General features: G+C 44.0%; 1 protein-coding gene across 1 annotated transcript in view; it reads left to right on the top strand.

Annotated features, from left to right (window-relative positions):
- FSIP1 (fibrous sheath interacting protein 1) overlaps nt 1-15141 on the top strand; it is a 175712-nt gene that overhangs the window by 6492 nt on the left and 154079 nt on the right. Inside the window, 3 exon segments of the mRNA XM_060261235.1 lie at nt 2918-3049; nt 4300-4471; nt 7175-7249. Coding sequence (XP_060117218.1) covers nt 2918-3049; nt 4300-4471; nt 7175-7249 — 379 coding nt within the window.

The following is a 15141-nucleotide window of genomic DNA, read 5'->3' as shown; positions in this document are numbered from 1 at the left end:
TGTTCCATCAGTTGCATAAGTAAGTATGTTAGTAACTGGAACTTCTTTATCTTATGAAGAACCAGGGGTAGAATTCTAGAAGGAGCTCCTTTGCATATTAGGCCACACACCTCAGATGTAGCCAATCCTCCAAGAGCTTACAAAAAAGAGCCTTGTAATCTCTTGGAGGCTTGGCGACATTAGGGGATGTGTGGCCTAATATGCAAAGGAGCTCTGCTAGAATTCAGCCCCTGGGAAGAACTGTTCAACACAAAATATTGACTCCGCCTTTAGAATCTGTTATTAGTTGCCTTGCAAATAACAACTCTTGAGCCGAACTTCCATGTTTTAGAAATATTAATATTGAGTGGGCTGGAACAAAATATAACATATAGTAAAAAAATATACATTATAATCAACAGGTTCAGTCACCAAGAACACGGGAAATAAATGCCACTCAATACTGTTAATTATTCATAGAATCATAGAGTTGGAGGGGACATTCAGGGTCATCTAGTCCAACTGATATCCAGAAAGAGACCCCTGGATGGACATCCAAACAGTGCACCCTGGAATGTGATATTGCAATATAACCCAAGAATATTAATATGACACAGCAACACGCATCTGAATGGGAATGATCTCTTTTCCACATAAGAGAGGCAAATCCGGTTCAATCTAGACCCTAGGCAGGCTAACATGGCACTGTGTCTGGTTCACAGATTGGGCAAACGTGGTGGCTGTGCTGAAAGGCTAAAGAGCATCCATTTTCTGATCCTGGAAACGAAGAATTCCAGGCCCACAGAGGGACATACTGGGCAAAAGCTGTAAAAATTCCTTCACTCCTCTTGGCAACCTTTTAAGTGCTGTTCTCAAAACATAAAAGCAATATAAGGGATACAAGAGTCCCTGCAGCACAAACAAAGGTCGGTATATATGTTCTGTTATTCCTCATGAAAGACAGCAGAAACACAAAGGCTAAAGGTTAAGGGCCAGCTTGTTGTGAATATGTGGTATATCCTTAAGCTGGTCTCACATTTCTGCCAGGGAATCTAAAGTTCTATAGAATCTTTATTTTTTCTTTAATTACTGCTAAGGCTATCAGAGTCAACCAATCTCCTGAACACTTGATGGATGGCTATCCATTTTGACATTTAGGGAAAAATCTTATCACTTTTGGAGAGATTCAAAGAAACCAGCACTGGCCACAACAGAGCCATAAACTCATCTGGCCAGTGTAATTAAAATTCCTCTTTTGGGGTATGGGCGTATGACAACATGATCTCTGATTGGATACTCAGCATATGACACCCGAACTTTCCATTGGACATTTGGGTTCTGACACTCTGTTATCTTATTGGACAATTGAACCTCTTGATGTGATGTAATTTACCCTAGAAAACAGGCAACCCTACCTGTCAGGATTAGATTTTTCCACCTTTCCCTCCATCGAGGAATTTTCCCTTCCTCCCATTCTCCCCTCCCTTCTTGCCTTCATCCCCCCCTTCTTCTCGTGAGGAATCTCCAGAGGCCTCCCGCCTTCTCTGATTAGCCTACTCTGCAAGATTTAGGTATTGTATACCACCCCCATCCACACTTATTCAGCTAACCTCTGTATTCCTCTTGTATGCTTGAAATTGTTTGATTGGGATGTAACTATTTGAAAATCAATTCCTATAATCATTATTTAACCAAAGGATTTTCAGTGGTCTGTCTCCGTAAACACTGACAGAGATCCTTGCTCACCTCACCTCTCATAGGCCTACCATTTTGAGCTAAGAAATATTAATATTCCCCAATAAAAAGTTGGTTGAGGTGGTAACACAACCCCTGCACAATGCAGGAATTTTACAAATACCTCCCCCACACTGCTCAACAACACAAATTATGTTAAGGATTTAGCAGCAAAAGCTGAAGAAATGACAGACAAAAATATATGTAGTGACAAAAGTATCTCAAAATATAGTAAATCAGTCTGACAGGAGCTCTGGTGGTGTATTTACTAAAATATTTGATAATTTCTACCAGATCCCACCCACCACCAGTGCCCCCATTATCCCCTTGCCCCTTAGCACCCCCAGGTAACTTCCACACACCCCCAGGGGATGGTACCACCCACTTTGGGAACCACTGTTCTAAAACTACTGAAACTGTGTTGAGTGTTGAAATCCAATAAATATGGATTGCAAATTATTCTTGGGTTAAGATCATCAAGAAGTTTTTTCATTAGAAGTACAGCTCTGGGAAGATTATTGTCTATATTCTTCCCAAATTAATATGTGAAAGTAGACCCTTAACTAACCTTCAGTCGATTCCAAATGGCTGTGTAAACTGTCAATGCTGTTCAAAGGGTCAAGCTAACTTAAAGATAAATATTATCAAAATGTGTTTTTATTTATGGTGTGTGCAGTAGGAAATATTAAAAGATTAAAAACAAGAAGTCTGAAGATCAGACTTCCAAGGACATCAACATGAGCTTGAAATAAGTTTTAGTCATTTTACGTACATAGTTGATGAATATATCAAATGACCAAAAAGACCATATGGGCCTTCCTCAGTGGTCAATAAAGATATGATAAAACACACACACATCCAAAAGCACATACTTATAAATTGTAGCTGGGTGTTGCTTTCTCATATGCTGTGTGGTTGCTGAAAGTTTATGAAATAGGCCATGGGTAACTTCTCATGGTAACTGCATGTGCACAACAAAATCTTCAATGATATAATAATCTGGTAAGAAATTTCCCAAGTCTCTGGATGTGTGTGACATCAACCAAGATTACAATTCAGCAGCCGTTGTATTGTTAAACTATGTCTTCATTTAATAAAACTCTGTGGAGAAGAGGATAGATGGATGACTTCAGGTGGCAAAAGTCTAGAAACTGTTTAGTGTTTGTGTGTATGCCATATATCTTGTGTTCTGTTTATACTTAAGATTACAATGGATATTACAAGAGGAAGTCTAGATGAAATTGCAAGGCCATCTTCTAACTCAAGAATTAATCAGAGAAACAAAGTTTTAAGTGCATCCCTAGAGATTTTAACACCAGCGCCTGATATTTCTAAGGTATGGGCATTGTATAGTTTTGCCAGTTTCTACGAGACATAATTTTTGTTGTGATATGTTATTGACACTTGTAATTATTTTTATTTATTTTATTTATTTATTTACATTAGACTTTTATCCCACCCTCTCCGCAAGCGGACTCAGGGCGGCTCACACTTGTGATTATGCTCAAACTTGTGATGCAGAAGCCAAGAAAAGCCTTGTTGGTGCTTGTTTCTTATGTTCATGTACTTTTGCTGTACTTCTGTCTATTATGTACCATTCCTTTTGTCAGAACTTGCCTATGTGAAAAAGAGAGATAAGTCTCAAACTGGTACCCTTCACTACTATGATTTTTTTTAACAATATAAAATGCCAATATGTTTTGACAAAAAAAGAGAGATTTCCTTAGAGGCCTTTGACATAGAGCAACTTTCTTGAAATCTTTTCTCAATAAATAGTCTTGGCCATTTATGGTACAGTGCTTTCTTGGGAATGGGCCCCATTGGCTAGACCTAAGTAGGGTTCTGAGTAGACCTGTTTAGGATTGCTTTCTTACTTATTTACATTGTAGGAATAAATCTTTTAATTTTATTTATTTTCATACTAGTTTTTCTCATCTGTATTTCTGTTTATTCTCAGGTTCTGCCACCACCCTTTGCGTATGCACAAAACAGACTTACTTGTAAATAAGGCCACAAATATTTTTAGACCACACTCTCCACACATTGGCACAAGAGAAAGAAAAGCTTTTTTCCCTAGAAACAATTTTTAGTCATCACAAGCTATCATCGCCTTCACAAATATCCGTTCTCTTACAGTCCGAGGAGCAGACAGGACTTTGTATCAGACATACATTATAGTGCAAGTTTTATTGATGATGATTATTATTAGTTTATTTCTTTTCCGCCCCTTCCCCCTTTTGGGGGGCTCAGAGCGGAGTACAACAATTTAAATTAAAATCACAATAAAATCATAATAAAAACAAGTTCAACATGCAGTAAGTTAGTTCAGCAAGGTTATATGAATCAAGATAGTATAGCTCCACAATACAGTGATGCAGCGGGCCGTGAGGGCGTAGGGGAAGGCCAACCGATCTAATAGATGGATGCCCGCTGCCTCATCCAAAGACCTGGCAGAACAGCTCCGTTTTACAGGCCCTACGAAAGGCCAATAAGCCAGGTAGGGCCCGGATCTCCATTGGGAGCTGATTTCTTTTTTTAAAAAATGATATGATTGCTGAAACTTTCAATTTATATATTCATTTCTAGGAATGTTCCTTTGATCTTTACAATATTCCTACAGAAGATGGTTCAAAAGAAAATGATAATGGAAATGAAGAGGAATATAAAACCAAAAGAATGAATATTTCAGGTGGAGTATCTGAAGAAAAAACAATGGGTACTTTCCAGCAATTGATGCAGAATACAGTTCAGGTGACAGGTATGAAAGTTAACTATACTTATATTCCTAGGGTAGAAAAACTCGGTATTGCAGTTTGTAAAGTAAATAAACTACCAGAGAAAATTCTGTCATTAGGTGTAATAGAGTCTCTTGGTTGAGAAGGTCCATGAATGTAGAGAAAAGAGAACAACAGAGTATATTTCACTGGGTGAAGCAGTATGTAAGAACAGAATTTTGTACTTTGGGGTTTCTTCTGTTGTCTCTAATATGATTTTACCTGTGTATGTAGTAACACAATTCTAATAAAGCAATTTATTATTTATATGATGATAGAGAGACTATCATGGTAAATTCCACTTTAATTTTTTTTTACTCCCTTTATCCCATCATGGTGTTTCTAAACATAGAGTCAATTGCACCAAACGTTCAGGGGATCTCCAGCTGCCTCTCCTCTACCTGTCTTCAAAATTTGGTAATGATTGGATTTATGGGGTCCAAAGAAGGTGTGCCCAGGAAAGTGCTTCTGGGGAAATGACAGGTGCAGGTTCAGGAGGTTCAGCAGTTTACTGAATGAACTCTGTGCAAACTGGATTTATGAGGTCCAAGTTACGGCTCCCCAAAGAACTTGCCCCCACTCTCTGTTGTTTCCAATGGAGGGGGGAAAATACTAAAAAAGCAAGGATAATAAGCCCAGCAGAATAGAATCAGAGAATATCTGCAGTAGAAATTGAAGGTGAAGGACATTTTTGCAAGCCTGGCAGAAACAGTGCAATGTGCCCAGCAGAAGATGATGATGATATTGGATTTATATCCCGCCCTCCACTCCAAAGAGTCTCAGAGCGGCTCACAATCTCCTTTATCTTCCTCCCCCACAACAGACACCCTGTGAGGTAGGTGAGGCTGAGAGGGCTCTCACAGCAGCTGCTCTTTCAAGGACAACCTCTGACCCAAGGCCATTCCAGCAGGTGCAAGTGGAAGAGTGGGGAATCAAACCCGGTTCTCCCAGATAAAAGTCCGCACACTTAACCACTACACCAAACTGGCGCTCCAGAACCAGTGCCACTGTAGTAGTGCAAACCCATCAGGTCAAACCAGATAATTCTGCAGTGGAAACTGAAGGGGGGCATTTTTGCAAGCCCAGCAGAACTAGTGCAGTGTACTAGCACCCAACAGAACCCATTGTGGCAATGCTAGCTCCACAGGATTGATGTCTAGCACAGAATCACACTCCAACAAGGGGGAGGTTGCAAACTGAACAGAACCAGTGCAATGTACTAATGCTCAGCAGAATCCAGGGTCAATGTGGCAATGCCAGCTCAGTCACAATCCAAGAAAGAAGGGCATTTTTGCCAGCTAGTGGAACCAGTACAGAGTGTGCAGGGTACCTAGCAGAACCCAGTGTCACTGGCATTGCAAGCTTAAAAGGACTAATCTCAAAGTACAGAGTCACAAATCCAAGAGGGCAAGGGGCAGGACTTTGCAAGCTCTGTGCAAGAAAGGAGTGCTGGAGGGGGGGCTCTTGAAACTGGCATGAGTAGTTGGAAACTAACAACACTGTTTCCAAGGCTGGAGAATCCCCCCCCCCCCAACTGCTTTAAAGTTTGGTAAACATTTTGTTTAAGCAAAGACTGTCTGAAAATGTATCCATTTGCAAACTGGTACAAGCCTACACAAACAATTTGAAAGTTTGTGTAAAGTTTGTGCAAGTTGAGCTGATTTGCAAATCACAAACCTGCCAAAATTTTTCAGACTTTTAGTTCATGCTCATCCCTTATTCAGAACTAAGTTCCACATTGTTCCATGGGGCTTTCTTCTGAGTTAAGTAATGTGACTTTAGATGTCTATTCATTTAATACTCACTGGTTACGGAGGCAAGTGAGCGATCTATATGCACAAATGGCATGTGCGTATGTATGGAGGAATTAATATAAACTGAACAAAAATGTGCACATTAACTAGACACTGGGAAATGTACACAAATGAATAGCATAAGCAAAAGATTTCTCTGTCTACTTAATGAGAATGGTCTTCAGTCAAAGTTGGGGAAGTGTGCATAGATTGATAACAGAACAGGGTTTTCCATACAGTTCTGGTAATTATGCCTATTCTTTTGTTGAACACTCTGAATGTAAGTGTGTGAAATTCTCACACACACACACATTGTAGGCCTTAAACTGCTACACAACAGAAAAAAATAAAGGTGAAGCTTTTCCTTATTACTGTACCTCCATGCTGGGAAAGTTTCACCTATAGAATTTTAGCTTGACAACGGATGACCAAAGGAACAAAATCTCTATCAGAAAAAGGTGGCAGCCCAACTCTTCTGTGAAGTACAGACAGGGAGACAATGTGCACCCAGTCCACATAATTAAGAAAACAGTCCTAAGCAATCCTCCTCAAGTCTATTCAGCGGTGCTAACTCCCAGGAAAGTTTTAAGTGACGTGTCTGAAGCTGCACAGATCTTTGACAGAAAGTAGAGCAGAACCCTACCCAGTCCTTCAGTCTATTTCCTAGTCTTATATTCAGGAACCAATTTTCTCCAGCCTAGTATGGCTAGGGATCCTGGAGGGCTTTTTTGCCATCTTCTGGGCATGGAGGTCCTTTCCAACTCTGATTCTTATGTCTTTTTTATGCAGTGCAGCAAAAACATCACATTTTTATATACATTTTAGCAAGTGTTTCAGATCATAACAGTGATGTTGATTCCATGAATGGCTTTTGCTTTCCAAACTATATTTCAGGTTCAGCAGATTCTGAAGATGACTGTGCAGAAAGTAAGCCTTCCAGCTACAGCAGTATTCCTCAGGATAAACATGGTAAATTACATAGAGGTATTTTTGTTGTTTTCAGAATGACTAGGGGGAATTCTCCCTTGAAGCTAAAATGACTAAACTGAGGCTGTCATATTTTGGTCACATTATGAGAAGACCAGACTCACTGGAAAAGACAATAATGCTATGAAAAGTTGAAGGCAACAGGAAAAGAGGAGGACCCAACAGGAGATGGGTTGGCTCAATCAAGGAAGCAAGACCTAAGCAAACCTTTGCAAGACCTAAGCAAACCTGTTAACAATAGGACATTTTGGAGGACATTAGTTCATAGGGCCACATAAGTCAGAAAGCAACTTGTTGGTATTTAACACACACACTGAGGGGGAAACTGTTGGCACAAATAGGTAGTGCTCCTGGGGAGGGGAAGATATGACGGTGGGAGTAGACAGATTTATAAGGGAAGGAGACAGAGACAAAATGGGTCTCGGCCGCCTTCCAGTCTACTTCCCATCCCAACGGTGGTAGGTAGTGGGGCCAAGAGGAAATGCCCGTCTCCGTCACTGGTGTTATGCAACGCCAGGTCCATTAACAATAAGACCTCGACCCTCAAGGAGTTTCTGCTCCAACAGGATGTGGACCTGGCTTGTGTGACCGAGACCTGGGTGCGGGACGGAGAGACAGTAGCTCTCTCCCAGATGACCCCCCCAGGTTACTCGGTCTTTCACCAGTCACGGAGTAACGGGCGGGGGGGAGGGGTGGTGTTGTTCATACGGGAGGCTTTCGGGCTCTCCCGGCCCCAAAGATCGACGGCATTGAATGTGCCGGCCTGACGTGGGATGTTGGAGAGGGGTTGGCGATCTGGCTGGTGTACCGTCCGCCTAACACACCAGCCAGCGCCTTACCATCACTATTGCAGGCAGTGGCGGGCTGGGCATTGGAGTACCCGGGGCTCATAGTCCTGGGTGACTTCAATGTCCATGCCGATGACACAGCCTCCACTAAGACGATGGACCTAGTGTCTTCCATGGCGACACTGGGGCTCTCTCAACTTGTCACAACTCCCACGCATCAGGCCGGACACACACTAGACCTGATCTTTGCGTCTGGGATTTTGGTGAGCGATATCGCGACTGAAGCGGTTCCATGGTCGGATCACCTATCCCTTAAGGCCCGTATGGAGACATCACCCCAGCCCTGTATGGGCAGAGAGCCTATTTTGGCTCGCCCTCAGGGCTTGATGGACCCGGAACGGTTCCAAACAGCCCTGAGGGATCCCTGGCCCACTGGCAATTCCCTCGATGACCTGGTGGAAGCTTGGCAGGGCCAGCTATCCAGAGCTATCGATGAAATTGCACCTCGGCCCCCTCTGCGCCCTCGTGTGAGGCTGGCTCCATGGTATACCTTGGAGTTACGCCAGCTGAAACAAGGGCTCAGACTGTTAGAGTATTTTGCACGCAGCAGAAGAGCTGAAGGAGAGGGACAGGCAAAAAACACAGGAAATAATAGACAAGAGAAACAGATGTATTCAATGGTAGATATATTTACCAGTGATAGTATCCAATATTCAGAGTCGTTGCCAGGCCAAGGTCATACACAGTAATCAGTACACACTTCAGTAGATAACAGTATACAGCAGTAAGTATACACAGCACGATCCAAGCACAGTAGCCTAGGATCCAACACCAGCAGTGTCTGCTGCCACCCAGACAGTGGGCCGCACAGTACCCACAATCCTTACAGGCAGACTGAGCAGGCTCACTGAGCTTCCCTAAGAACACGTACCAATCATGCAAGGTTGCATCAGCTCTGTGAGTCAGCACAAAGCCTAATTACCTTACCTCAGTAACAGGTAACAGCTGGATCATGATGCAGCATGACTCAGCATGACATTGCAGAAACAACATTACTATTACTAAGATGGAGTCAGTCAGCCATTTTAGGACTGAGTTCCAACATTCTCCTCTTAATAGTTCTGTTCGTTTCTCAATATGAGCTTTTTACAGTGCTCATTATGCTTTTCCATAGTCTGGGGTTTCGTAAACATATCTGCTGTATTGTGGCCAGTATCACAATACCTTATGTTTATCAACCCTTCCATGATACATGATCTGACATTCTGGTACCTTATGTCAGTGTATCTATTCCTTGTCTTTACTCCTTCTGCTTTTGCAATCTCAATCACAGCTTGATTGTCTTCCAGAACTTCAACAGGCTTCTCTGCCTCTATATGCAGGTCCTTTAGTAGCTGTCTAAACCATTCTACCTCAGTACATGCGGTAGAAAGGGCGCAGAACTCTGCTTCTGTAGTGGACAAGGCAACCACACGCTGCTTTTGTGTCTTCCAGCATACTAACACCTCTCCCAAATATATGGAAAGACCTGTTGTTGACTTTCTGGTTTCACAGTCACTTGCAAAACTTGCATCTGTATACACTTTCAGTGCTAGCTCCCCCCTAGGTTCGATATAAAGACACCAGTCAGCAGTGTTCTTTAAATATCTCAACACTCGCTTAGCAGCAATCCAGTGATTCTGCTTAGGGTTCTGGGTAGCTCTTGCCAACAGATTACAGGCTACTGATATGTCTGGCCGTGTCCAATTACTGATATAGCTCAGACTACCAATTAATGACCTGTACATTTCAACATTACATGGTGGGCTATCTGTAACATCATTTACAAAGCCAGTCACCATAGGGGTTGAAACAGTTTTGCAATCAGTCATCTTGTACTTGTCTATGATTTTAGGTTTTTGTGACAGTTTAAAACCTTGTGTAGTTTTTGCAATATCTACACCCACATAGGTCTGTACAGTACCAAGATTTCTCAGTTTAAACTTCTTACTTAAGGCTGAAACAATATCATCTGTTTGTTTCTTTGTCTTGGTTAGAATCCCCAAGTCATCCACAAAAGTAAGAACAATACATCTTGTTTCACCACTTCCCTTGGTAAACACACATGGATCAGCAATGCTCTGGGTAAACCCTAGCTGTTTAAGTGTACCCACTAGGCATTTTGACCATTGATGACCACTTTGCTTTAGACCATACAAGCTCTTATTAAGCAACCAGTATCCCTTTCCAGTACCAGGAATACCTTCTGGTCTCTTTAAATAAATTTGGTGCTCCAAATTAGCATTTAGGTATGCCACACAGATATCCAAATGGGTAAAATGGAGTTTTTCTCTAGCTGCCACAGTTAAGGCAGTTAGGAGTGAACTGCTCTTTAATGTTGGAGCAAACACTTCGTCATAAGTCTCATTAGTCTGTCTGCAACCTTGTGCTACAAGCCTCGCCTTATACTTTTTTCCCCCAGACTGGTCTGTTTTCACCTTGTATACCCATCTAGTGCCTATGGGTTTTACACCAGCAGGTACAGTATCAGTCTCAACATAAACATTTAAACGTTTCAGGGAAGAAAGTTCATCGTCCATAGCAGCCCTCCAGTTACACTGCTCTTCATTGGACAAAGAGAAAATGTCAGTATATTTCTCAGGCTCATGTATAGCAGACATTACAGGACTAAATCTCTCAGGAGCTCTTCTTTCACGTGTAGATCTCCTCAATGCAGGCTCATCAGTTGGCACATTCCTCCCGGATGATTCCTTACGAGTAGGCTCCTCCTTCATCTCCTCCTCGTCAGGCATCTCTTCTTTTGGGGTTAACTCAGCCGCCTCTCCCTCCTCTGGGTTGCTAGGCATCGAGCTGACTTGTAACCGGATTCCTTGGTCATCCTCAGGACAGAACGCTGGCAATTGGGTGCAGCGATCCCAGCCCTCTGATCTCTCCAGAAACGTGGCTGAAGCACTAATCACCACCTCACGACTGTCGAGCGTGCCAAAACGATAACAGCTCCCGTTTCTCTCATACCCGAGAAACCTCATACGTCTAGCCTTCAGTTGGCCTTTACGTCTGAGCTGTTGAGGAATATGAACAAAAGCTGTAACTCCAAATACATGCAAATTTGCCAAGTTAGTTACCTTGTCATGCCATAGGCTTGCTGGTATTTTGCCAGTAGATGAACACCAAACTCTGTTCAGGTTGTAGTTGGCACAGCACATAGCCTCTGCCCAGAATCTCCAGGGCATATCTGCATCACGTAACATACACTGGCACATGTCCTGCAATGTACGGCCTCTTCTCTCACAAAAAGCATTATGGGTAGGTCTGTATGGAGCAGTCAAACGGTGCTCAATTCCAAGCTCTGCAAACAAACTTTGAAAACGTTTATTAACAAACTCAGAGCCTCAGTCAGAAATAATGCATGCAGGCACATATCCAGTTTTTCTCTTAACAAACCTTAGCCAATTCTGCATATTTTGAAAGGTTTCAGTTTTAGCTTTCAACAGGTAAACAAACCCATACCTTGAATAGTGATCTTCTATGCTTAAGACATATTTGGCCCCGCCTACTGATTCCTTAAAGGGCCCTATCAGATCTAGGAACACTAGGTCAAGAGGTTTCTTACTAGTAAATTTACTTGGAGTACGCACAGGAGCTTTTGTAGACTTCACAAGCTTGCAGATTTCACAGTCAAGAAATTCCTTGCAAGGTTTAAGATTAATGCCTTCTGCCTGTTCAACAGTCTTCTTTAGAGCAGGAAAACCAGCATGGCCTAATTTCCTGTGTAAAAGATGACAGCAATTATCATGCACTGGTTTATTCACACAGACGTTATTACACGTTGTACCTTGGTATGCAAGAAGTATAAATCTTCCTTCAGCATAGCCTTGACACACACACCGTCTCTGGTGTTCTTCAGCTCACAGCACGAGGTGTCAAATTGCAGTTTGAAACCTTCCCTGCACAGAGCAGACACAGACAGCAGATTCATCTTAAGTGAAGGAACAAAACCCATAAGCAGCTCCTTCCTTAGGCTTGGCAGGAACACTTTCCCTCTGCCAAAAACAGTTGCTTTAACTCCATCTGCCAAAACAACAGACTGGTTATCAACAGGTGTGTAAGAAGTAAACAAACTCCTCTCTCTACAGAGGTTCTCCGACGCTCCGCTGTCAATTAGGAAAGATTGAGTGTGATTAGTTGACTTACCAGTAGTAACGAGATGCACATTACCACTCTTATCAGCAGACCTCATTTCAGACCGTCTCTCTTTCCCTTTCTGGCCTTGACAATTCCTAAACAAATGTTTAGATGAGCCACACCGGAAGCATTTCTTCCTTACAGCCATTACATTACCTGTTTGACAGTCAGGATCCTCCTTAACAGTAAATCCACTGCCCCTCTCTGGCTTACAGACAGGCTTTTTCTCCACACGTAGAGAGGAATTGGACTGTCTCTTGCCATATTCATCAAGAAGCCGTCCAGTTACGACGTTCATGGTTAACCCTGTCTCAGGCAAACCCTCCAGGCTCGTTATCACAGCGTCATATGATGCATCTAGGGAACTTAAAAGTATGCACACCTCATGTGATTCAGAAAACATTTGGTTATGCTCTCTTAGCTCTAGAAACATTCTACGCATAGACTCTATATGAGATAACATATCTGCATTAGCTGCCAGCCTGGTATGCAGAAGCTTTCTCACCAAACGTATCTGAGAGCTGACAGTTCCTCGGACGTAAATTTCCTTCAAAGCATTCCAATAGTCATGAGCCTTCTCCAGTCCTGCTATATGCAGCAGCTGGGAGTCGTCTATAGAAAGACCTATTAAAGACAAAGCCTTAACATCCTTTTTACGCAAAAGGTCTGCAGCTTTTCTGTCTTCAGCAGCTGCCAACAACCCCCGTAAAGGAGCAGCCACCACCTCCCACAGCTCTTGGTGCTTTAATAACAGACTGACCTTCTAGGACCACGTAGCATAGTTAGTCCCGTTCAGCTTAGTAATGCTGAGCCCAGAGAAGGAAACAACATTTGCAGCTTCCATCTCTGCTACTTATCACTGGACACCTGGGCAACTTGGCAGTCTGCCTCCGTCTCTTCCAAAAACACTGTGCTGCCTCCTCTGTCTTCAGAACAGCAGCACCTCTGGAAACACTGGGAGCTCTGGGCCCAGAACCAATGTTAGAGTATTTTGCACGCAGCAGAAGAGCTGAAGGAGAGGGACAGGCAAAAAACACAGGAAATAATAGACAAGAGAAACAGATGTATTCAATGGTAGATATATTTACCAGTGATAGTAACTGGAGAGGCGGTGGAGGCATACTCGGGATGAAGCGACGAGAACATCCTATAGAACGTTTATGAAGTCTTATGAGATGGCAGTCAAGGCTGCAAAGAAAGAATACTTTGCAGCCAAGATTGCATCTGCAAATTCACGCCCAGCACAATTGTTTAGAGTAATTGGGGATCTTATAAAATTGCCGCAAGGCAAACCAAACGTTAGAGAATTAGAGATTGGCTGTGAGGCATTTGCGAAATACTTTGCAGATAAAATCTCGTCGCTCCGCCAAGACCTGCCTATCACATTAGATACAGTAAGTGAAATTGAGGCTCCGCGCCTGTCTTCGGATTTAGTGCTGGACCACTTCGACCCACTCAGCCTGGAGGAAGTCGATGGGATCCTCTCTGCTGCTCGCCCAACAACATGTGACCTGGACCCTTGCCCCTCTTGGCTGATTAAATCCTGCCAGAGGGAGCTTAGATGTCCTTTACGGGACATCATAAATAGATCCCTCTTAGAAGGGCGTTTTCCAACTCCTCTGAAAGAGGCCTTGGTCCGCCCCCTCCTGAAAAAGTCTACAGCAGACCCGGCCGAATTGGCAAATTATCGACCGGTGTCTAATTTACCATTTTTAGGTAAAATTATTGGGAGGGCAGTGGCGTTGCAGCTACAGAGGTTTCTAGATGACGCTTCTGTCCTAGACCCGTCCCAGTCTGGTTTCCGGCCGGGCCACGGGCTGGAGACGGTCCTGGTCGCCTTGGTGGATGACCTCCAGCGGCAACTGGATCGAGGCGGTGTGGCAGTGCTGATGTTACTAGATCTGTCGGCTGCATTTGATACGGTCGATCATCAGCTGCTGCTCCACCGCCTCGCCGACATAGGGGTTAGGGGGTCGGCCTTTCAATGGCTTTCCTCCTTGCTCATGGGTCGGGGACAAAGGGTGGCGATCGGGAGTGAACGATCCCAGAGGCGCACACTAGATTGTGGGGTGCCTCAGGGAGCAGTTCTCTCCCCGATGTTATTTAACATCTATATGCGCCCCCTTGCCCAGATTGCCCGGAGGTTTGAGCTGGGTTGCCATCAATATGCTGATGACACCCAGCTCTATCTGCTAATGGACGGCCGGCCCGCCCCCGCCCCGGGGAACCTGGACCGGGCTTTACAGGCTGTTGCAACGTGGCTTAGACTGAGTGGGCTGAAGCTGAATCCAGCGAAGACAGAGGTTCTCTGTGTGGGTCGCAGTGCTCTGGGGAAGGAAATATCTCTCCCAGCCTTTGACGGTGCCCCGCTGAAGGCGGCGCAACAGGTAAAGAGCTTGGGTGTTCTTCTGGAGCCTTCATTATCAATGGAGGCCCAGATAGCAGCCACTGCCAAGTCTGCATTTTTCCATCTGAGGCGGGCGAGACAGTTGGCCCCTTTCCTAGAGCGTCGGGACCTAGCAACGGTGATCCATGCGACGGTCACCTCAAGACTGGACTACTGTAACGCCCTCTACATGGGGCTGCCTCTGTGCCGGACCCGGAGGCTGCAGCTAGTGCAGAATGCGGCGGCCAGGCTGTTGCTTGGTCTCCCAAGATGGGAGCATATACGGCCGGGGCTGCGCGAACTGCACTGGCTGCCGATTATATACCGGGTCCAGTACAAAGTGCTGGTCATTACCTTTAAAGCCCTATATGGCCAAGGACCGACCTACCTGAGGGACCGTCTCTCCCCATACGAGCCCCAGAGAGCACTGAGGTCAGTAGGAAAAAACAGATTGACTATCCCTGGGCCAAAAGAAGTTAAACTTCGGAATACCCGCACACGGGACTTCTCGACCG

The sequence above is a fragment of the Heteronotia binoei genome, chromosome 21 (genome assembly GCF_032191835.1).
Source record: "Heteronotia binoei isolate CCM8104 ecotype False Entrance Well chromosome 21, APGP_CSIRO_Hbin_v1, whole genome shotgun sequence".
NCBI classification, from domain to species: Eukaryota; Metazoa; Chordata; class Lepidosauria; order Squamata; family Gekkonidae; genus Heteronotia; species Heteronotia binoei.
This window is presented reverse-complemented; position numbering and strand designations above follow the sequence as displayed.